The following is a 22,967-nucleotide window of genomic DNA, read 5'->3' as shown; positions in this document are numbered from 1 at the left end:
TTGATTTTTTAATGTATTTTTTTAGTGAAATTCTGTAACTTCTGCATTGGACGTAAATTCGGTTTGATATAAATTCTAAAATAAATTTTAAAATCAAATAATTTGATAAGCTGACTTTGCTGTTTCTTTATAACAAAAAAAAAATCAAAATAAGTTTAAAAGTTGCTAAATTAAAATGGAAAAAAAATAAATAATAATTAAATATTATTTATTCGGTTTACCTGAAGTGAACGAGAACAATCACAAACAGTTTTATATAAAATTTTCTTTAATTAATATGTAATTTTGCTTTTTTTCTAACTGATTTTTAAATTTGCAGATTGCCTGGAATGAGGTGATCGCCATGATGGTGCTGCGCGTGTTGCTGGTCGCGTGGGCGTGCGCCGCCGCCGTCCCCGTCGAGCCGAGCACCAGCCCCAACTCGGCCGTGATGCCGAGCGTGTCGTTCCTCGACCTGCCCTTCGGCTGGAACCACAGCTCCCAGGAGAAGGACATCGCCGCCGTCTTCCAACGCGCGGCCTACGGAAGCACCACCCCCTCCGTGCCGCCCCCGACGCCTCCCACCACCCCCAGGAGGCCGCCCCCGCCGCCTCCGAGGCCCATCACGCCGGCCCCCCGAAGGCCCACCTCCTCGACCGAGGCCCCCGTCACCCGGGGGCGGCTCAAACACCCCCTGCCCCCGGAGTACCTCAACCCTTTCGCGGACAAGCCCATTCTGCGCGGCTCCCTGAGCGAAGGGTCGCACGGAGGCCACAAGCGGCCGCCCCCGGTGCCGCCCAAAGGCCCGCCGGAGCAGGAGCGCATCCCCATCAGGCCCCCGGACCTGCCCCTCAAGCACAAACCCCTCAACACGCCTGCCAGGGGCGGTTCAGGTGGCAAGGAAGGGTCCAACTCAGGTGGCCAGAGGCACTCGGACCCCCACAACGAGACCGAAATCAACTTTGTGCCCATTCTGCAGAACCCGGCCGTGACCAGGATTCTGTCCGGCAGCAACGGCAGGAAGGAACCTGACGACCGCCCCACCAGGTTGCTGCTCGACCTGAACAAAATGTTCCCCATGGAGCACCCGACGACGAGCACCACCTCGACCACCACCCCTCCTCCGCCGCCACCTGAGACGGACCTTCCGGAGGAATATCAACCTGAGGAGGAAGAGGAGGAACCGTCGGAGGTGCCGGACGTGGACAACGACCTCAACAACGACCTTCGCCCTGACCAGCGACCTGAGGATGAACGCCTCACTCAGGGGGACGACTACGACCTGAGGGTGTGGGGTGTGGCCTGGGACGTCCACGTCTACCTGATGGGCGGCCTCTTCTTGGTCCTGGTGCTGGTGTGTCTGATCACCTGGCTGCGGAGGGGAGGCGGCCGCGTCCTTTCCCCCCTCTACCTGCACCTGAGCAACGGCCTCCTGCTGACGGTGGGCGTCGGAAGGGCGATCTTCCTCCTGCACGACGCCTACAACCTGCACCGCGCCTACCCTGAGTCCCTGGCGCCCATTCTCCTCCACTTTGCGCTTCCCCTCCTGTGCCTCACCTTCGCCCTGCTCTTCCTATTTGTGGCGCGGTTCACGCGGACGCAGCTTTTGTCCCTGAGGAGGCCAGCCCTGGTGGCCGCGGCTGCCGGCGCCGTCCTCCTGGTGGTCACCTGTCTTGGCCTCCAGCTGGCCGCCGGCCTCGTGGCCCAACCGACGGCCAAGCGGCTTTTGCTGATCAACGAGTGGCTGCTCCTGGTGTGGGCCGTGGCCCTCGCCCTGGCCTACCTGGCCGCCTTCCCGCTGCTCTCCAGGTCGCTGTCCACCCTGAACCCCATGTTCTCCACCACGCAGCACGTGCCTCCCGCCTCCCTGGGCCTCGTCCTGCGCTCCCTGCTGGCCGTGGCCATGCTCCTCCTCCTGCTGGTCTGCGTCCACCTCTACGGAGTCTTCGGCGTCGCTGGCCTCTTCGGCGAACAACCGCCCCGACCCTGGCCCTGGTGGGGCTTCCACTTCTCCGTCAGGGTCATCGAGGTGTCCATCAGTCTGCTGATGGCCTTCGTGGCCGCCCTCAGGGTGCCGTCGCCCTCCAAAAAGGCCTTCAAGGACCCCTCGAGGGACTGCTCGCAGGACCTCTACCCTGCCGTCTGCGGCGCCAACTACGCCGTGCAGAAGAAACTCTACGAGGACCCCTACCAGCTGCGCACCCTGGTCGCCCCTCCTCCCCCTCCCGTGACCATGGCCGTGCCCCACCTAGTGGAGCCGCAGACCGACCGGCCCTCCTCGATGCTCTTCGCCGAGGACGGCTTCGTCCGGTTTCGCACCTCGGCCGACCCTGAGCAGCCCATGGAGGAAGTTCTTCACAGGACCATGTCCCGCAACGGGGGAATGGGGCACCCAGTGGGGCTCCCGGGACCCCGACCCCCCATTCCCCAACCGCGCTGGGCGCACTGCCACCACCCCTCCGACTCGGACTTCACCGACGAGTCGTCGCCCTCTTCGTCCTCCTCCTCAGGGGGCTCCCGACACCCACGGGGCCCTTCCGAGGACGTGAGCCCCGACTCGGCGGTCGGCTCGGACATTTACTCCAAAAACGGCGACATCATGTGGCGCGACGAGTTGCTCTCGAGGAGCATCCTCGACCGACTGGCCGCCCTGCACCAGCACGCCGGCTACGCGCCCCTCGCCTTCCCAGGCCACCCCCTCGCCTCGCCCACCTCGGCCCACTACAATTTGTACGCCCGGCCGGACGACGAGAGTGCCGTTTGACCTCGGCCAGAACAATCCTTCCTCAACGACTGATTAGGATACGAGAATCAAAAGAACTTTCTGAAAGTAGTGCAGTGCGGACGAGGGGCTGTCCGAGGGAAAGACTGAGTTGAAAAAAAAATAATTGAGCTTCCCTCCCGAGGCGAGTGTGTACCATACCCTTCTATTTTTGTACATTGACCATGAGTAACTAGTCGGACTGAATATTCTATTTTCTCTCAAAAAAATCATTTGTGTAAAGTGACTATATTTTCTAGGGATCCGCCTGACTCCGATAATTCTGTCGTTTTGAGACAGAAACGATTCCATTTCGTTCTCTCGAATGTACATAATCAACATGTGATGTAAATTAGAGAAAAATAAAAAGTTGAAATCTCTACGAATAAATATTGCTCTGGTATTTTTGTGACACAATAACACACCATCTCGAATTTAGATTCATCTAAAACTTCAATCAATCGTAGTAGAATATCACACTGTTTTATGTTTTTGCCTTACAAGCGATAAATGACATGATCTGATTACAATTTTCAAAAACACTTAATGCCTTTGGTCGCATCACAAAGTCTAACTTTTCTCAAGTAAATTCCAGCTTTTTGACTAAACAATTTCCTTTTCAACAGCAAGTATAATTAACAAACGTGTTAAATTTTAAGACACCAACGATCGAAATACAATTTTTTCTAATCAACTGCAACAAGCCTATGGCAATAAAGAGGTTACATGGCGACATGCGGTGCAATGAATAAAAAAACAGTCGACTGGAAAAGTGTGCTGTACATGACTTATGAAATATTGCTTCAATCACTGAGCCTATATATTGTAAACAAATAAAACGTAATCTCCTAGAGTTGCTTCGCTGAGGGCGTTGACTATGAAATCTGTATTGATATGCAGCTGCCTAGGAAAACGTCAAATACGGTCAGATTCTTTAGTAATTGGCACCATCAGCACGATGTAAAAAAATGAACAAGAAATGGCGCGGGAAAGCAGTTTTGATTACGCAGAGGAGCACAAACATCTTCTACCGGATGCGTTCACAATTGTCTAAATCACGTCAGTTCAGCACAGTTGCCGACTTAAATGCTTCGATCCACCTATTAGAAAAAAATTCATTAGTAAATATTCATTAAAAACAAATAAATATTAAATCAAAAAATTAAAATTTATAAAAATTCTAGAGGAAAAGTGTCAAATTTCAATTAAACTATTAAAAGAAAATAATTAGAAAAATATTTCTTAAACATTTAAAATTAAAAAGATTTTAAATTAAAAAATAATTAGTTTTGATTATTTAGAAATTCTAAATATTTAAGAATTAGTTATTTTAATTTCAAATATTTTAAAATATCCGAAAAATAACTATGCTAAATTACTTTATTTCAATAGTTTAGTTAAAATTGTCGTTTTTCCTCTAAAATCTTTATCAATCATTTCTACCTCTCTGCACAATCTTTGAACTCTGCGTGGAAAACCATTTTCGGAACACTTGACTGCGCCTGCAGAGGCAGATGGGAGGCTGTTTTGTGACTAAGGGTGAAGACCAGCTCCGGATGCACCCCTTCCACCATGTGATCCTGAAGCAAAATTTTGATTAACAATAATTCCTTTTTATTTCTTCAAAAGACTTACAGGTGTTTCGACAGAGAAGCCAAGGACGGGTGTGGTTTCGATGGCGACGACATCTTCGGAGGCTTTGTAAGCATAGAGCACCTGGTCCTTCAAAACGAACCACATCTTCTTCCACGAACGATTCACCAGTCTTTGCAACCAGCCTTTGATTGTGCACTCGGACTCCATTGCAGTTACCTAAATTAAAATTAAATTAAATTATATTAATTAAAACAATTCCAAATTACTTCTAAAAGTCTTTGGGGGACGACAGGAGCTTTGGTTTTCTTTCCGCTGGGCAAGTTTTTCCTGTAGTAAATTTTAGCGTTTTCCATGATCTCGTTGATGGCTTCGTTGGAAAGATCGGCCGGAAGAGAAAACAGCGGATCGTCAAACTCTAGAAATTCATTTTTAGTAAAATATTAAAATTTATTTAAAATCTCAACCTTTTTGCAGAATGTCGTAACATTTGTCACAGACCCTGGCTGCCTGGTACTGGATGTACCTGAGCAGGGCCTTGTTGGTGGAGCAGTCTCCGCACACAACGTATCCGCAGGCCCGGCAGTGATGCCTTCGGTGGGTGAGACTGAACTCACGAACAGCACAATTCTGGCAAGTGGTCACACGGTCGTCCGGAATCCAAAGAGGAGCCTTAAATTAGTATTTTAAATTTAATAATGAAAAAATTAAATTTAATAATAAAATAAAATTGAGTATTGATTAAAAAATAAATTAATTTATACTGTTAAATTTAAAAATAATAATTTAATTAAATAAAAAAGTTAAATTTTATTTAACATTTAATTATTGATAAAAAAAATTAATTTTAAAAGTAAATGAAAGTTTAAATAAAAAAAAAACTCTTTTCCAAATCTAATATTTCCAAAGTGGTACAAATTTTAAGAAAATCATTTTTTTTATTCTTTACCGTGTGACCCAAGGTGGTCATGGGCCTATTTAGTCCATCAGCAATTAGCTTGGCCTGCTGGAATGACTGTTGCTTGCTGACCTTGTCTTTGACCGCGGCCTTCATGTCTTCAACCCACGCATCCCTTTCTTTGGCAGAACTGCAACCGTATTCAAATGAGATTGTGAATTTCAAAACAAAATTTTGATGTACCTAGCGACTAAAGTGAAACTTCTCTTAACGCTGATAATACTGAATTCATTGCTGTAGTCCTCGGTCGAGGAAACTCGCACTTGGACCGTTTGCAGAGGAATCTCCAGATTCATTTTGAGCCCGTTCAAAAGAGCCGAGCCGTGATACGAAGTGTACATCAAGCAGTCACTAAACTGTTTTACAAAAATGTATATTTTAATAAAAAATTAATTCTGAATTTATTACTAAAATAAAGTATCGAGGTTGGATGCCCTTTCGACAGATCTTCTGCAGTTCACCCTGACGGATGAGGACCCTGCCCGGTTTAATCAGTTCACAGCCTAACAACGATTGCAATTTCAACATTTTAGACAAGGCGTCCTGAAAAATACAGTAAATATATTAATTTTTGAAATAAATTCTAAGCCTTTTGTCAATACTGACCCCTTCCCTCATGCTTTTGTTGGCATGTTCGGCGACCTCGCAGACAATTTGCAGCGCCACCTGCGTGTCCTGGTAGTCGGGCGAGTGTTGGTCGAGGTAGTGCAAGTACTGCTGCAGCAGCAGTCGGTACTTGGTGAACCTCTGCACGGGCGTGAGCATGTAGTGGCTGAGGCGCAGCTTGTTGCACCTGGGCAGCGCCTCGAACTCGTGCACGACCCTGGCGAACGCGGCGCTCTTGTGGCAACACTCGTCCAGAAAGTGCACCTGCACCTCAAAGTCCTGCATGTACGAAGTGTACAGCTTGAGGAAAGGACCCTTTTTCACGATGATGTCCGAGATCTTCTCGTTCTCGTTCCAACAGACAATGCGATTCTCGAGGTCGCGCAACAGATCCTCATTCAGGACCAGCAGTTGTGGCAAATGGTTTAGTATCTTGTTCAGGTCACTCTCTGCAAAAATGTGAAAATTTTAGTCAAATTACAATTGAAATTGAGATAAGTGCTCAAAATTCCATTTAGTTTAAAATTCTAGATATTTTGATTTAATATAAATTGATAAATTGAAAATTTCAGTCAAATTTGAATAAAAATTGAGTGAAATGCTCAAAATTCAATTAATTATTAATAATTCTAGATAAATTTGACTTTAAATTGCAAAATTATTTATATTTTGGTCAAATCACAAATAAAATTATAGAAAAATTTTCCAAATTTAATATTTCTAAATAAATTTGATAATAAACTGCAAAGTTCTAAATTTTAGACAAATTGCAATTGAAATTAAAAGCAATGCTCTCAAATAAAATTATTATTTCAAAATCTAGAAATAAATTTGATATAAAGTTGCAAAAATATTTATAAATTTTAGTCAAATTAAAATTGAGAGAAATGCTGAAAATTAAATTTATTGTTTAAAATTCTAGATAAATTATTTTAAATATCAGATAAATATTAAAATTTTGGTCAAATTACAATTAAAATTTGGAGAAATGATCTAAGTTCATTTTATAATTTAAATTCTACATAAATTTGATTTTGAATTTCAAAAAAAGTAAAATTTTAGTTAAATTAAAGTTAAAATGAGAGAAATGCTCAAAAGTAAATTTATTGTTTAAAATTCTAGATAAATTTGATATTGAGTAAATGCAACTCTTAAACGAAATCAATTTTTTAAGCCTTCCTTTAGATTGGAATTTTGCTTTTAATTTTTTATTTTATTTTAAATAAAACTTTACTGACCATGAATAATGGGATTCTTCGAATCCTTCCCAGATTGCACTTTGACGTAGGATCGAAAGTCAACGCATAAAAGTTTCAACGAGTCCACGTAGGTCCTTTCAGAGGTCATCAGCTCCTCGGCAGTTTTGAACGCTTTCAACGCCTTTTTCTGCTCCTCGCTCAGGTCCGAGTTCGTGTCCGGCTCGGAGCACACCGAGTTGGTCGAGTTAATCGAGTTGGTGCTCAGGGTGGGTTCTATCGACAACTTTGAGTAGGTTGAATTGACGCTGAGGTTCTCCTCTTCCTCCTCCTCCTCGGGCTCCGTCTCGAAGTCCGAGTTGATCACAATGCTGGGCGTTTCCTTGCCCTTGCGGAGGTAAAACGTGCTCGACTCCTTCTTGTCCTTGGACTTGCGGTTCTGCTTGCCGCGGATGAAATTGTTGAAGAAGGAATTTTTCCGCTCGCGCTCGTCGCCCTGGACGTCGTCCACGGAGCGCGCCGTGTCCGAATCGAGGTCGCCCAAAACGCCGGCGGACAACTCGCCGTCCGGCTCCTTCTTCAGCTTGTGCCGCTTTTTCCTGGTCAAGAGAGACTTTGAGAGGCTCTTGTGCTTGAGGTGCGGCGACCCTTTGTGGTCGGACATGGTGACGTAGTTGCTGTCGCTCGGCACTACGTTCTCGGCACTGCCGAATGATTCGTCATCCTCGCGGACGGGCCGTTGCTTCCCCTCCTCGTCCAAAATATCCGGCATAATGTCATTTAAGCTACTGTGATGTGACGTGTTGGCCGAGAAAAATTCCTCCAGCTGAAAAAAGAAGAATGTAAAAAATCTAAAATTGGGATTCAGGAAACTAACCTTTGATGAATTCTCATCCTCGTTGGACTCGGCCTTCACTTCCGTCTTTCCCGATTCCAGATCAATCCTGTCCACGTTTTTTGCGCACAAATCGAGCAGACTGGCGCACTCCGAGTTTCCCATGCAATCTTTATCTTGGCCGCTGATAAGATTAGCCGGCTCTGATTGACTAACCAGCACCTGCTCGTCACTTTTTTCCGAGATGCTTTTCTCCAACGCCTCCAGCTCCCTGCTGAAGCTCTCCAGATTGCTCTCCAATTCCTCGTAGATATTCTTCTTCTCCGTCGAGATTCTCCGCTCCTCCTCCTCCTCGGGTTGTTCCGACAACTCGGACTTGTCCAGCAGCTCCTCCGAATTGGTGAACAAATTGTATCGCCTCGGTTTCGAGTCGAGACAGTCGGCGCTTTTGGTCTGCTGCTGCACCCGTCGGTTCTTCTTCAGACTGTAATTGACGGTGGCGTAGATTGGGATGTTATTTTTGTCCGCCTGCTCGATGGAGCTGAAGAGCGAAACGCTCCGTCCGAGCGGTTGCGACGCCCTCGCCGGACACCCACCCTTTCTCCTCGGCGGTCTGATGGGCGTGCCTTGCCACACGAACCACGCCGAAGGGTCGACGTCCCTCCCGAGACTGGCGCTCTTCTGCTTGGTGGCGGCGCACGGAGGCGTCAGGAAGGGCTTCGGACGCACCGGGGGCGGCGATCCCGGCTGTCTTTGGCACTTTGGGGCGCGAGGGGGTCGCACCGGGTTGTCCGAGAACTCGTCCAACCGCGCGACTGGGGCCTGTTTCTTGCTGGACAACACCAAGTCCGGGTCCTTCGGGAGGTGTGGCTTGGGCAGCAGCTGCGGCTTCGGGGGCACCGTCCGCACCGGCAGAACGGGCTTCGGTGGAGGGGGAAGGGCCCGCTGGGCGAGCTCAGGACTGAAAGAAGAGAGTGAAAATTATAGGAAGAAAAAAAAAACAGCTGGTTGCTTAAAGATTGTTAAACGCTCACTACATTAAAGGCACAGGAAATAATATTAACTCGTGATAAGCTGCTAAAACTTCCTGCCGCAATAAAATGTTTTGAAATTAAAAACAAAAATTTATATGGAATCATCAATTTCGACTAAAATTGAATTATTTTTTCAATTTTAAATCATAATAATCTTGAATTTTAATAATAAATTAAATATTTTTCTCAATTTTAAGTGTAATTTGACAAACATTTAAATAGTTTTGCAATTTTAAATCAAATTTAGCTAGAATATAAATTAATAAAATGAATATGGAGCAATTATTTAAATTTTAATTGCAATTTGACTCAAATTAAAATATTTTTGCAATTAAACATCATAATATTTTTGAATTTTTAATAATAAATTAAATATTATTTGAGCATTTTTCTTTAAATTTTAATTGCAATTTGACTAAAATTAAAATATTTTAGCAATTTAAAATCAAATTTATCTAGAATTTTAAATAATTAATTGAATTTAGAGCATTTCTGTAAATTTTAATTGTAATTTAAATAGTACCGCAATTCAATAATCAATTTAAAATAATGATTATTTATTAAAAATTTAACAGAAAAGGCAGGAAATTTCTATATTTTGAATAAATAAATCAATAAATTAATCAATTACTAAGATTGACACCGAACATGCACTTTACCAGTTCTGCTACAGCGTTAGTGGATTACTGGGGGAAGTTGTTATGTATATGGCTGCGCTCAGAAGGGAACAACTACTTCAAATGTACAATTTTTTTGTCACAATAAATATTTTGTCCTCAGCGCGCTATCGCAGAAACACTTGACAAACGAGAGACACAAAAACCGACATGCTTTCAACAACTTACAATATGCTTGTGATGGACTGTGTGTGTTTGTGTGTTTGTGTGTGCGCAAGAAAAAAAAAACAAAATTGCCAACCGATTGCACAACATATTATACACGCCTCCGCATACCGAAAAGTGGTTCGAGCGTGCCCGATTACAAAATAAACAATACTTTTTAAATTGGGTGTCTTATCAGCTCTTGCGACAAAGACAGAATGTGTCAACTTTAAACTTTATCTTTTCGGTTGGAATTAATTTTTTCTTTAAACTACGAACAGCTAAAGTGCGTCTACTGAGAGATTATTGGTCTTGAACTTTTTTACTTACACTGGATGTAACTATGAATGTGAGAGAATTTGTCCGGATGATGCTAGCAGGGGTACTTTTTAAGGGTTAGTGATGGGGGTTGGTTGGTGTTAGCGGAGAGGGGGCGCAAATTCACCTGATGGGGGCATTTTTGCTGACGATCGAGGCTCGCAGCGAACGTCTGCCGGGCGACTGTTTCAGCAACTCGGGCGACGGCTTTGGCGGCAGCGACGGCTTCGGAAGGCAAATCTTGTTCCCTGAAAGCGAGAGGATCAGTCGAGCGGCGAGAGGGTGTGCGCTCGGCCGGAAAATTCAAGGACGTGACTGGCACCATTGTGATTATTTAGAAAGCACGTCGAGGACCACTTTTGATTGTCAATTTGACACTTGATTTGCACTCGGCGACCCCGAAAACCCATCAAACGACACCAAACACAACGAGATTTTGTTCATAAATACTCGCAACCTTTCTCAGGGTCCTAGACCTGGACCTGAATAACAAGGAACAAAATATAACATAATTCCTTTCAAATTTGAGGAAGAATAAACTCATTTAATAGTGGATAAATTTTGGAAAAAAAGCAAAAATTTATTTCAGGCGTCTCAGGGTAAATTTTAAACCTGCCAGGGTAATTTTTGTATCTGTCAGGGTAGACAAAACTCAAGACTCTAAATTTTTCTTAACTATATGTTTTTAAAATGATTTCATTCATAATTTTGAATAAAATTTCTCAGGGTAGAGACCTGAAGGTACGGTTTTTCAGGGTATATTTCGATTTCAACCTAGGTGCGGCGTGTAAGGTGTCGAATAATATGTAATAAGGGTCTGCGGATCCGATTTCCAAGGCCAATCAAGCGTATTTCCAACCAGTTGTGAGAAACTGAAGATTTTTTTTTAGCTGTTAAATTAACAAAACCGGCTAATGGTCGAGAAATCAATACTCGTCGTGCGAGTTGCGGCAAAAGGAAAATTAAAAATTGGCAACAGGTGCACGGAAACAATGGCTTTCACGTTCGGCCCAAGATGGTACGCGACTCGAGAACAATAAAATTGATCCAGACACACGTGACGTGAATTTCCGAAGTGCCGGCTGAGTCACTTGAATTCCCAGCTGAACTAAATTAAATCGGTATCAAAATTAAAGATTTTTTTTTTAACATTTGGCTCCGAATTAAAACTGAAATTATCTTGATTAATATCAACTTACCCTGCGCCTTCGTAGCCATTTATCCACAGAGGCCCTTAATTTTGTTCTCCGATTGCTCTCACAAGGTCATGGCCGCCGCATCTGGACGGTCACTCAGTTGCTCATTCTGCAAAATAACACCACATGATGCACAATCTCGACAAATTTAAATTGCTGCTCTCGGCGAGCGAGACGGTCGGATCCTCCCGAACGCCGCTCCGGCCCCAAAATAGAACGCCCAACCACCCCCCGGACCCTCCTCCTGCAGTTTAATTTCAGACCGACCGCCCCAAGCAATAAAAAACGTCAACAAACTCGCGGGGGACAAACCCGGAATTATTAAGTTGATGAAAATAAAAAAAATTTAATAAAATTCAAATTAATTCAAATCGAGGTCAAAACTTGTTTCGGAGAAGTTTCACGCGTCAGGACGCAGGCTAAGTGTGTCAAATGCGGTCTAGCGAGGCCTGACAACGCTCAAATGTCAAACACTGACTCTTGGACCCACCCAGTTTTTTTTACAGTGCACGAGTGAGAAATTATGATTTTTTTTTTAAATAAAATACCGTCACTGCTGGGTTCAACCCTTTCCTGTCGGACAGCTTATCCTTGTAACTCGATTGATAAGTGATATTTGCTCGGGCTGAATCAGTCGGAAGACAACACGGTCGTGCGTAATAAAACAGCCGCAGAGACCACAAAGCACATGAATAATAAAGAAGCCCGTCTCAGGGCCGATCGACGCCGAAGCGACGCTTGACGCCGACTCGAGGGCGTCGGCCGAGTGTCCGGGACGGCGTCTCGAACCGAAAAGGTCCCGTTTCACTCACCTCGGACGCGAAACTGGTCCACTCAAGTGCAGAATTCCCGATGAGAGCAAAACTCGCTGCGAAAATTCGCGTCAGCTGTCGCTGAAGACTGAGCCGAGCGCTGATTGGTCGGCTGCTGGGGCCGAGCGCTCATTGGCTGAGGAGAGGCGCGAACTGGCAGAGGCGCGTGCAGACAAGGAGGAAAGAAAGAGAGAGACGGCAGATGTGCAATAATATCCGTTTGTTTTCGTGTTTCTTTTTTTGCTCAACTGGCAATTAATGGCAAGAATTTAAGACGGATGGAATGAGTTTTCCTGGTGTAGTTTTGCACATTCTAGCGCTTCGAAAAGCTCCAAAGATCAGCGTAATGTATTGTGCAAATAGAATCATTATAAATTATAAGCCCTTAATAATGTTGTTCAATTAAAACATTTAAAAAAAAGTACATTAACACAATTGAAAAATTTTCTCGTGGAATTCAACTCCAGTGAAAATATATATATAAAAAAAACTCATACAGTTAAACGCAGTTAAACCATTTGAATTGGCCAAAAAATTTTAGAAAAACAGTATACAAAGCGAAATCGTCTTAAAAGTAAATTTTTCATGTCTTAAATCCTTCATTTTAGAATAAATACGCAAGAATTTTTTTCATTGATTAACGCAGTTTAGCGAGCCAAAATTAATAATTGCTACCAATTTAAACCTCCAAACTCGCCAATGAATTTTTAAAACGGACGATTAGAAACACTATCGTCTATTAAGTGATATTTAAATCTTGTCAAAATCCTTTATTTTCGTTTCAACTAACAAGTTTTTGTGTGTTTAATAACGCAGTATAATGTGCTTTAATTAATTGTAGCAATTACCCAACGTCTGTAAACTCGCGACGAAATTTTTTAACTGGCCGATGAATTTTTAAAAAAGACGATTAGAAACGCAATCGTCTATTTAGTGATATTTAATTCTTGTCAAAATCCTTTAATTTCGTTTCAACTAACAAGTTTTTTTGAGTTTAATAACGCAGTTTACTGTGCTTTAATTTATCCAACGTCCGCAAACTCGCGACGAAATTTTTGAACTGGCCGATGAATTTTAAAAAAAAGACGATTAGAAACGCAATCGTCTATTTAGTGATATTTAAATCTTGTAAAAATCCTTTATTTTAGTTTCAACTATCAAGATTTCCTTTATTTAATAAAGCAGTTTAGTATACATTAAATAATTAATGCTACTAATTTCAACCTCCAAACTCGCGACGGAAAATTTAAGCTGGCCAATGAATTTTTAAAACAGACGATTAGAAACGCAATCGTCTATTAAGTGATATTTAAATCTTGTCAAAATCCTTTATTTTCGTTTCAACTAACAAGTTTTTGTGTGTTTAATAACGCAGTTTACTGTGCTCTAATTAATTGTAGCAATTATCCAACGTCCGCAAACTCGCGACGAAATTTTTGAACTGGCCGGTGAATTTTTAAAACAGACAATTAGAAACGCAATCGTCTATTAAGTGATATTTAAATCTTGTCAAAATCCTTTATTTTCGTTTCAACTAACAAGTTTTTTTGAGTTTAATAACGCAGTTTACTGTGCTTTAATTAATTGTAGCAATTATCCAACGTCCGCAAACTCGCGACGAAACTTTTGAACTGGCCAATGAATTTTTAATAAAGACGATTAGAAACGCAATCGTCTATTAAGTGATATTTAAATCTGGTCAAAATCCTTTATTTTCGTTACAACTAACAAGTCTTTTTGAGTTTAATAACGCAGTTTACTGTGCTTTAATTAATTGTAGCAATTACCCAACGTCCGCAAACTCGCGACGAAATTTTTGAACTGGCCGATGAATTTTTAAAACAGACGATTAGAAACGCAATCGTCTATTAAGTGATATTTAAATCTTGTCAAAATCCTTTATTTTCGTTTCAACTAACAAGTTTTTTTGAGTTTAATAACGCAGTTTACTGTGCTTTAATTAATTGTAGCAATTATCCAACGTCCGCAAACTCGCGACGAAATTTTTGAACTGGCCGATGAATTTTTAAAACAGACGATTAGAAACGCAATCGTCTATTAAGTGATATTTAAATCTTGTCAAAATCCTTTATTTTCGTTTCAACTAACAAGTTTTTTTGAGTTTAATAACGCAGTTTACTGTGCTTTAATTAATTGTAGCAATTACCCAACGTCCGCAAACTCGCGACGAAATGTTTGAACTGGCCGATGAATTTTTAAAACAGACAATTAGAAACGCAATCGTCTATTAAGTGATATTTAAATCTTGTCAAAATCCTTTATTTTCGTTTCAACTAACAAGTTTTTGTGTGTTTAATAACGCAGTTTACTGTGCTCTAATTAATTGTAGCATTTATCCAACGTCCGCAAACTCGTGACGAAATTTTTGAACTGGCCGATGAATTTTTGAAACAGACAATTAGGAACGCTATCGTCTATTAAGTGATATTTAATTCTTGTCAAAAAACTTATTTTTTGTTTCAACTAACAATATTTTTTGTATTTAATAACGCAGTTTATTGTGCTTTAATTAATTGTAGCAATTTCCCAAACGTCCGCAAACTCGCGACGAAATTTTTGAACTGGCCGATGAATTTTTAAAACAGACGATTAGAAACGCAATCGTCTATTAAGTGATATTTAAATCTTGTCAAAATCCTTTATTTTCGTTTCAACTAACAAGTTTTTTTGAGTTTAATAACGCAGTTTACTGTGCTTTAATTAATTGTAGCAATTATCCAACGTCCGCAAACTCGCGACGAAACTTTTGAACTGGCCAATGAATTTTTAATAAAGACGATTAGAAACGCAATCGTCTATTAAGTGATATTTAAATCTGGTCAAAATCCTTTATTTTCGTTACAACTAACAAGTCTTTTTGAGTTTAATAACGCAGTTTACTGTGCTTTAATTAATTGTAGCAATTACCCAACGTCCGCAAACTCGCGACGAAATTTTTGAACTGGCCGATGAATTTTTAAAACAGACGATTAGAAACGCAATCGTCTATTAAGTGATATTTAAATCTTGTCAAAATCCTTTATTTTCGTTTCAACTAACAAGTTTTTTTGAGTTTAATAACGCAGTTTACTGTGCTTTAATTAATTGTAGCAATTATCCAACGTCCGCAAACTCGCGACGAAATTTTTGAACTGGCCGATGAATTTTTAAAACAGACAATTAGAAACGCAATCGTCTATTAAGTGATATTTAAATCTTGTCAAAATCCTTTATTTTCGTTTCAACTAACAAGTTTTTGTGTGTTTAATAACGCAGTTTACTGTGCTTTAATTAAATGTAGCAATTATCCAACGTCCGCAAACTCGCGACGAAATTTTTGAACTGGCCGATGAATTTTAAAAAAAAGACGATTAGAAACGCAATCGTCTATTTAGTGATATTTAAATCTTGTAAAAATCCTTTATTTTCGTTTCAACTAACAAGTTTTTTTGAGTTTAATAACGCAGTTTACTGTGCTTTAATTAATTGTAGCAATTATCCAACGTCCGCAAACTCGCGACGAAATTTTTGAACTGGCCGATGAATTTTTAAAACAGACAATTAGAAACGCAATCGTCTATTAAGTGATATTTAAATCTTGTCAAAATCCTTTATTTTCGTTTCAACTAACAAGTTTTTGTGTGTTTAATAACGCAGTTTACTGTGCTTTAATTAAATGTAGCAATTATCCAACGTCCGCAAACTCGCGACGAAATTTTTGAACTGGCCGATGAATTTTAAAAAAAAGACGATTAGAAACGCAATCGTCTATTAAGTGATATTTAATTCTTGTCAAAAAACTTATTTTTTGTTTCAACTAACAATATTTTTTGTATTTAATAACGCAGTTTATTGTGCTTTAATTAATTGTAGCAATTTCCCAAACGTCCGCAAACTCGCGACGAAATTTTTGAACTGGCCGATGAATTTTTAAAACAGACAATTAGAAACGCAATCGTCTATTAAGTGATATTTAAATCTTGTCAAAATCCTTTATTTTCGTTTCAACTAACAAGTTTTTGTGTGTTTAATAACGCAGTTTACTGTGCTTTAATTAAATGTAGCAATTATCCAACGTCCGCAAACTCGCGACGAAATTTTTGAACTGGCCGATGAATTTTAAAAAAAAGACGATTAGAAACGCAATCGTCTATTTAGTGATATTTAAATCTTGTAAAAATCCTTTATTTTAATTTCAACTATCAAGATTTCCTTTATTTAATAAAGCAGTTTAGTATACATTAAATAATTAATGCTACTAATTTCAACCTCCAAACTCGCGACGGAAAATTTAAGCTGGCCAATGAATTTTTAAAACAGACGATTAGAAACGCAATCGTCTATTACGTGATATTTAAATCTTGTCAAAATCCTTTATTTTCGTTTCAACTAAAAAGTTTTTTTGAGTTTAATAACGCAGTTTACTGTGTTTTAATTAATTGTAGCAATTACCCAACGTCCGCAAACTCGCGACGAAAAATTTGATCTGGCCATATAAATTTATCATCTGAACTCCTTCATTTTAGATTCAATATGCAGGAATTTTTCTTGTTAATTTTCACGTGTTTCGTCTATCATTTTTGCGCCACATAAATTTTGGATGATAGATTTAAAGTGGCTTCTTTATTTTTTGCATTTTTTTTTTAAAGATGGTATCGTCTGCGGTCTCATTAACTGCAACCGATTTAGTTTATACACGCATAAAGTTATAAAAAACCATTTCTAATTATACATTTTTTTTATGTAAATGAATTTGCAAGTAAATTTATTGCTACATTAGTGTGGAGCTTTTTTAGAATGTTTGTTATTTTCAATTATTTACTAGAGATGAAAATATAAGGCTGCACGATAAAAAAAAATAGATAAATTTGACGGCAAGGTGGAGCAAGTCAAATGAAGCAAAATCAGTATGGTTAATTTTTGTCAAAAATCCAATTAGAATTAGCTAATGAGAATAGAATTTTGATTTTGTTTAGACATATTCATAGAGACAAATTTAATTACTGATAAATTAATCAGAGAGCTTTTAAATTATGATATTTTGTTTAAAATTTTTATTAAAACTGCAATCAATGATAAATCATTCCACCACCAAACAGTGAATCGAACATAATATATGAGAAATTTGACAGCAATATTTCGACGAACATAATCATTAATTCTTGTGAAAGGGTCCTTAATTAAAACCATATTTCCATTTAAAATTTTCATTGGCCGTTGTCGTTGGCCTTCCTTTTTTTGGCAGAGCCTGCTCTCACCCTGGCCTTTTCTCTCTGCAGCCCTCCAACCATCACTGCAGTTGGACTGAATACACGTGTCTCAATTTCCTTTGGTTAAAAAAAAAGAAAAAAAAAATTAAATTTCGCAATCTTAAATTTATTTAATTTTTAAATTTACCTGAGGCGCGTGATAGAAATCAACGTGGTGTCGAACCACAGACCAAATTTTTCCGCTCTTCAGCAGATCGGTGACTGCTTCGATGTCCGGCGCCATGAAGCGGTCCTTATCCCAGGGTCTAAAAATTCAATTTAAATACAATTTAATTAATAAAAAAATAATTTAAAACCTAGCGACGGAACGGACGAGTTTGTAAACCTCCTCCAAGGGGACGGTCGTCTTCAACGGACGCAGAAATTCAATGGCCTGGCAGGCAGCAAGAAGTTCAATCGCAATCACGTGCTCCACATTTTCCACTACCTGAACATTTTCCGTTTAATTTATAATTTTTACTTAAATTTAAAGTTTTACAGAGAGAGACTTTCTGGCAGCAAAACAGCCCATGGAAACGTGATCTTCAGTGCCAGCACTTGTGCTCAATGAGTCCACAGATGATGGGTGGCAAAGCACTTTGTTTTCAGAAACTGTGCAAAAAACAAGGAAGAAATTTAATATTTTGTCTACGCTTTGCTAAATACAGGATATCGTATTTTACTTCTCAAAACAGGTGATTTTCTATCATGAAAACAAAGGCAAAATCAAATACTTTTGACATCACAATCGTGCTATAAAAAATGCAATTAATTAATTTTTTGACAATAATTTAATAAATTGGAATTTTTGATAATATTATTTTTATTTATTATTAATCAAAATTTTGTGATTTTTTATTATTTTTTTAATATTCATTTACCCAGAGATGCTGCCGTGCAATGTGCAAGCATGAATCCAGAATTCAGTCCCCCGTCCTTGACCAAAAACGCCGGAAGCTCACTCAGTGCTTGATGAGAAAATGATTTATTATATTTATTTTTTTTAATATAAAAATAAAACCTGGATTGACGAGTCGCTCAATCCTCCGCTCACTCATCGAGGCCAGTTCGTGGACGCCAATTGCTAAGTAGTCGAGAACCTTCGCCGGATATTCGCCGTGGAAGTTTCCGGCGGAAATAATTTCACCTCGATTCGCGAAGACGATCTTAAAGAAGAACGAGAGAGGAAATTAAAATCAATTTATAGCAAAAAAACAATGTTTTGAACATGTTTCATGTAAATCCACTAATAAAATTATTTAAAAGAAAAACTACAGGGGAATCTAAATTTGCAGTGCTTTTTAATGGATAAATTTTACCAAAAACTATAATATTAAAAGATGAAACTGAAAATAAAAATGAAACAGTGAAAGTATAAGAAATTTTCAAACTGGTTTTTAATAAAAATAGAAATTATAACAAGATTTTTGTGGAAAATAATTTTCTAATTTGTTCCTTCCAAATCCATTTTGTTTTTAATTCAAAACTGAGTTAATTTCAGAAAGTTCTATACAGGTTTTATTCACTACCGGATTATCGGTGGCGCTGTTCATTTCGGTGGTGATGACGGATTGGACGAACTCGATAGTGTCGTGCGAAATTCCGTGAACTTGAGGACAACACCTCAGGGTGTACGCGTCCTGAACCCTGTTGCAGAAACGGTGGCTTTCTGAAATCAGCACCGGTAAAAAGAGTGAATTAAAAAATTGAATTAAATACAATGCGGGAAATGACAGGGGAGAGGAGGGGAGGGGGTAGGGAGAACATTTCGCGCGCTTTTTCCCCCTTTTCTCATCTGGAACGTCAAAGTAAACGTCAACAATCATCGATGTGTTGATTCCTGATTCAGTGTGTTTGTCTCTCGGACCTATTTTGTTTTGAAATTGTGTACCTGCGATCTGCGAAGGGTACGTCTCCGAGTGCAGAAGTGCCCTGAGCCTCTTGGCCACGGCGATCTGGCCCTTGTGCGGCCGGATCATCTGCACGTCCGAGTCGAAGGCCCTGGACGTGCCCTTGAGGACCTCCAGGGTCAGGGCGGCGACCACGTCGGCCTGCCGGGCGATCAGGGAGGAGCGTTCGACGGCCTCGGCGCCCAGGGACGTGATCAGCTGCGTCCCGTTGATCAGGGCGATGCCTTCCTTCGCCGACAGCCGGATCGGAGTCAACCCGTGAGCCTCGAGAACCTGGACAGAAAAGGTAGGGAAAATTTCTTTGTTTTTTCTTCTCAAATTACTCAAATATTCTTCAAAAGTTGTATGAAATAATTTAGTAAATTTCATTGGAGCTCACAAATTTAATAAACTGAAAATTTGGTTATTTTTTTTTTTTATTTAAATTCAATTTAAAAATTTGAATTCTTAAAGGGGGTGTCAGCTTTAAAAAATTGAAATTAAGAACTTGAGATATTATAATAGAACTTTGGAAGAAAATTTCATTGGTTTGAATTAAATTGCTTTTGGACGAAAATTGGTGGATTTATTGACTCGCGAAACGTTTCCAAGAGCAGCCATCTTTGCTTGAATTAAATTTATTTCTTAACTCACCAGTCAGGGTTATCAATTGATTTGTAAAATATTTCTAATATCGCAAATTTATTAATTTGAAGAAGATTAAAAAATATTTTTTGTAAATATTTTCTCACATTTTTGGCATCACCCCAGCCGGTTTCAGGGCTCCACATTTTGCCCTCGCCAATTAATCCGAGGGCCAAGTGGGCCAGGGGTGCCAAGTCCCCACTCGCACCCACAGACCCTTGCTCCGGAACATACGACAAACAGGAAGCTAAAATATTTTTAAAAATAATTATGAACTTTTCAGTTTAAAAAAAAAAAAAAATACCGTTGAACGCTTCGATGATGTGCTTCAGGGTGGGCAGCGAAATTCCGCTGTACCCTTTGGCCAGGACGTTGATCCTCAGCGCCAAAAGCATTCTTGTCTTCTCCGAGGACAAAGGTCGTCCTACCCCGGCCGAGTGCGACCTGATCAGGTTGTACTGCAACTCCCTGAAATAATTTTTTTTATTAAAACCATCATTTTTATAAAGGAAAGGCTTTACTCAAGTTTGTCCACGGATATAGTGGTCCGAGCGAAATTTCCAAAGCCGGTGGTGATTCCGTAAACAACTGAAATTTTAATTTGACTATTTTTTTAATTAAAACTTTTAAAGAACCTCACCTTTGTTCTCTTGAAGGATTTTCTCGATCAGGTTGCGAGACTTGGTAACATTCTGCTCTGATTCGTTTGTGAGTTTGATTTTGTAGCGACATTTCCCAAGTTGGACCAAGTCGTCGGTGGACAGGCTGTTTCCGTCCAGGAACAGATACTGCAGAAAATTTAAAAAAGTCTAATTATTAAGTCAGGTACAAAGTAAAACGTTTTAAAATACCTCTTCAGGTGGTTCGTATTTCCCATTCCTGCAAAATAATGTGAAGTAAAAATTTAATACTAATTGCAATTAATAAATTAAATAGTCTCACAGAGAATTGTACTCCTCCAAATTCTTGGCCAATTCGGAATTATCCGTGACTTGGGTCGTCCTGTCGGATGACAAAACTGAAAATTACAGATAAATTAAGTTTTATCAAACCAAAATATGTGATTTTGTCCCAAAACTTTGGTTGTTCCAGAAGATCTTCTCAGTCTTTAGAGGATTTGAAATTGAAATTTACATTAAAATTGAAAATCAACCACAATTGATCATAATTATTGTAAGTAAAGATCAGTATTTTGTTGTTGTGTAGCTCAAAAAATATATTAGAATAAGAAAAGTTTTTTACACTCATGGAAATTAAACCAAAAAACTAAAATGTACAGTGTACTTTGTAATTTTCAATGTTTTAAAACTTGTTATTCTTTTGCTTTTATGTAACCTCTTGAGGAATAAATTTAAATTTCTAACTCTCCAAATTTAGTAAATACGCATCATTTTTATATTTGAAGATTTAACCTGAGAGTGATATTAAAATTCAAAATTTTCATACTGATGGAGACGAAATCGTTGTCGTCAAGCACGTCCTTGACGAGGTCGTCAGGGTCCAAGATGGCGCCACCTTTGGTTTTGCGCACCTCCTGGATTTGCTCCTCGCCAACTTTCAGATTCGAGTTTGGCCCCTGCAGCTTCTGGAAGCGTCTGATGGCCTCTCCTCCGAGCCAACTGATGCTCACTTTACCTGTCCGGACGAAAACAACCAAATTTCTACATTATTCGCTCGTTTTATTACACTTAATTTCTAATCGTTAGACGAGCTAGACCGGTTGCCAGTGTCAAAAGGCCAAGCGCAGGTTGAAAAACGCAATTTCTAAAGAGATAAACAACCATAAAGCAAATAATGCGCACTCTGCGAAATGAAAACCTGCTTTTTACGAGAGGGAATATGAATGTAATTTTACGTCACCGTAAATCTTCCCCGACCTGGGAAAGAAAAACAAGTTACTTTAACAAATATGAAGGCCATTATTTATCAGGATATGATATCATGCAAATATAAAGAAATATTTTAAAAATTTTTTGAGCATGAAAAAAACATTTCACTGAAAAATAAGCAAGTAAAATTAACAATTTGTCTTTATGAAACTCGATTTCTTCTACATTATTATTATTATTATTATTGTTTGTAACGCAATAAAATAAAAAAGAGCTCAATAATAATAATTTTGGATAAAAATGATAATTAAAATAGTAAAAATCGGACAAAAAAATGGTTGTTTATTTTTTCATACATATGGAAAACTTATTTAAAAAATGCAACTAACTTAAATATATTTCTAATAATAACAATTAAATAGGAGGATTCCAAAATAGTTCACAAATATTTTATTTTGCCAAATACATAAATTGATTGTTTGCGAATGTTAAAAACCATAAAACCAAACATTTCATATTTTAAATCTAACCAATTTTGCCCCCAATTTTAAACATTTAAAACAAAACTACAGGCAAACAAACGAACTGGGTGAGATTTTTGGCTCAATTTTAAATTTGTTGAGGTACTGACCATCCTTGCAAGGGATCTGGAGCCACTCTCCGCGCACCCTGGCCGACACCTTCATGCTGCTGACTTCTGGAACGCACTGATGCACGAGTCGCCTGCGATCATCTGCAGGTCTTGCGTCAGGTCCGTCACCGCCACCTGACCCTGACGACACCGGCAAAGGTCAAGAGCGGCGAATAATGTATTAAAGAAGAAGCGGCGACACTTAACGTAACGACGAGCCCACCGGAAAAACCAGACCTTACCAACTCGTTATTTTACCGCCGGTCGTAAAATTTACAAAACAAAAATTTAGCATATTTTTATGTTAAATTTAAAGATGCGAGATTGGCCAATCGAGGACCGGCCAACAGGGGAGTGTCAACAACCCAGCTCTTAAAAAAATCCTCTATCGAGGAATAAAATAATATTTCGAGTTTGATAGTGGTTTAGATTTATAAATCTAATTTCAATCTGAATCCTGAAAATTGCAGTAAGAAACGTTAGCTCAAAGGAGGATAAATTGAATTAAAGTTCAATTAAAATTGAATTAAAATAAAATAAAAGTTAAATAAAAATAGAATCCAATTATAAATAATAAGAAAATTGAATTAAAAATTTTTAATTAATTCAATATTA

The 22,967-nt window shown here is 39.6% G+C and overlaps 4 protein-coding genes across 7 annotated transcripts in view; 2 read left to right on the top strand and 2 right to left on the bottom strand.

Moving 5' to 3' along the window:
• Positions 1–3,146, top strand: part of LOC132204765 (uncharacterized) — a 95,464-nt gene extending 92,318 nt beyond the window's left edge. For all 3 annotated transcript variants that reach the window (XM_059633517.1, XM_059633518.1, XM_059633519.1), the window contains one exon: positions 320–3,146. In XM_059633517.1, the coding sequence (XP_059489500.1) occupies positions 344–2,743 (2,400 nt within the window). In that variant the 5' untranslated portion in view covers positions 320–343 and the 3' untranslated portion in view covers positions 2,744–3,146. The remainder of the gene's footprint in view (positions 1–319) is intronic.
• The window catches only part of LOC132204769 (golgin subfamily A member 7), a 123,764-nt gene that overhangs the window by 2,512 nt on the left and 98,285 nt on the right, over positions 1–22,967 (top strand). The gene's annotated exons all lie outside the window — the stretch shown is intronic.
• Positions 3,117–12,191, bottom strand: LOC132204762 (FYVE, RhoGEF and PH domain-containing protein 6-like). Of its 2 annotated transcripts, none has more exons than XM_059633513.1 (14): positions 12,110–12,191; positions 11,301–11,406; positions 10,229–10,349; positions 7,971–8,889; positions 7,136–7,919; positions 5,898–6,346; positions 5,700–5,834; positions 5,475–5,647; positions 5,283–5,421; positions 4,801–5,005; positions 4,603–4,751; positions 4,376–4,552; positions 4,184–4,320; positions 3,117–3,840 (listed from the first exon to the last, which is right to left on the bottom strand). In XM_059633513.1, exons 2-14 carry the CDS (start codon positions 11,317–11,319, stop codon positions 3,801–3,803), a joined length of 3,447 nt encoding a protein of 1,148 aa, XP_059489496.1. In that variant the 5' UTR covers positions 11,320–11,406; positions 12,110–12,191; the 3' UTR covers positions 3,117–3,800. The 2 variants fall into 2 exon arrangements, with proteins under 2 accessions (XP_059489496.1, XP_059489497.1); XM_059633514.1 differs by lacking the exon at positions 12,110–12,191 and adding an exon at positions 11,846–12,090.
• On the bottom strand, positions 17,130–22,487 carry LOC132204254 (histidine ammonia-lyase-like). The gene is made up of 16 exons (XM_059632642.1): positions 22,353–22,487; positions 21,339–21,527; positions 20,835–20,910; positions 20,744–20,771; positions 20,533–20,680; positions 20,414–20,480; positions 20,197–20,360; positions 20,000–20,139; positions 19,250–19,541; positions 18,888–19,027; positions 18,380–18,524; positions 18,240–18,326; positions 17,858–17,970; positions 17,676–17,806; positions 17,507–17,624; positions 17,130–17,436 (listed from the first exon to the last, which is right to left on the bottom strand). The coding sequence occupies exons 1-16, from the start codon at positions 22,405–22,407 to the stop codon at positions 17,317–17,319; spliced, it is 2,013 nt and encodes a 670-aa protein (XP_059488625.1). The 5' UTR covers positions 22,408–22,487; the 3' UTR covers positions 17,130–17,316.

The sequence above is a fragment of the Neocloeon triangulifer genome, unplaced genomic scaffold (assembly GCF_031216515.1).
Source record: "Neocloeon triangulifer isolate White Clay Creek 2 clone unplaced genomic scaffold, ASM3121651v1 ptg000022l, whole genome shotgun sequence".
NCBI classification, from domain to species: Eukaryota; Metazoa; Arthropoda; class Insecta; order Ephemeroptera; family Baetidae; genus Neocloeon; species Neocloeon triangulifer.
This window is presented reverse-complemented; position numbering and strand designations above follow the sequence as displayed.

Bases quoted from the DNA above. Each gene is read 5' to 3' on its own strand.
- LOC132204762 (XM_059633513.1), bottom strand. The intron at 8,890-10,228 runs GTGAATTTGCGC...CTCTTCTTTCAG, and splicing joins AGCAAAAATGCCCCCATCAG to TCCTGAGCTCGCCCAGCGGG. The intron at 4,321-4,375 runs GTAAGTCTTTTG...ATTTTGCTTCAG, and splicing joins GCTTCTCTGTCGAAACACCT to GATCACATGGTGGAAGGGGT.
- LOC132204254 (XM_059632642.1), bottom strand. From the start codon at position 22,407: ATGAAGGTGTCGGCCAGGGTGCGCGGAGAGTGGCTCCAGATCCCTTGC. The intron at 20,681-20,743 runs GTATTTTAAAAC...AATTTTCTGCAG, and splicing joins AATACGAACCACCTGAAGAG to TATCTGTTCCTGGACGGAAA. The intron at 18,525-18,887 runs GTAGTGAATAAA...TTCTTCTTTAAG, and splicing joins ACAGCGCCACCGATAATCCG to ATCGTCTTCGCGAATCGAGG.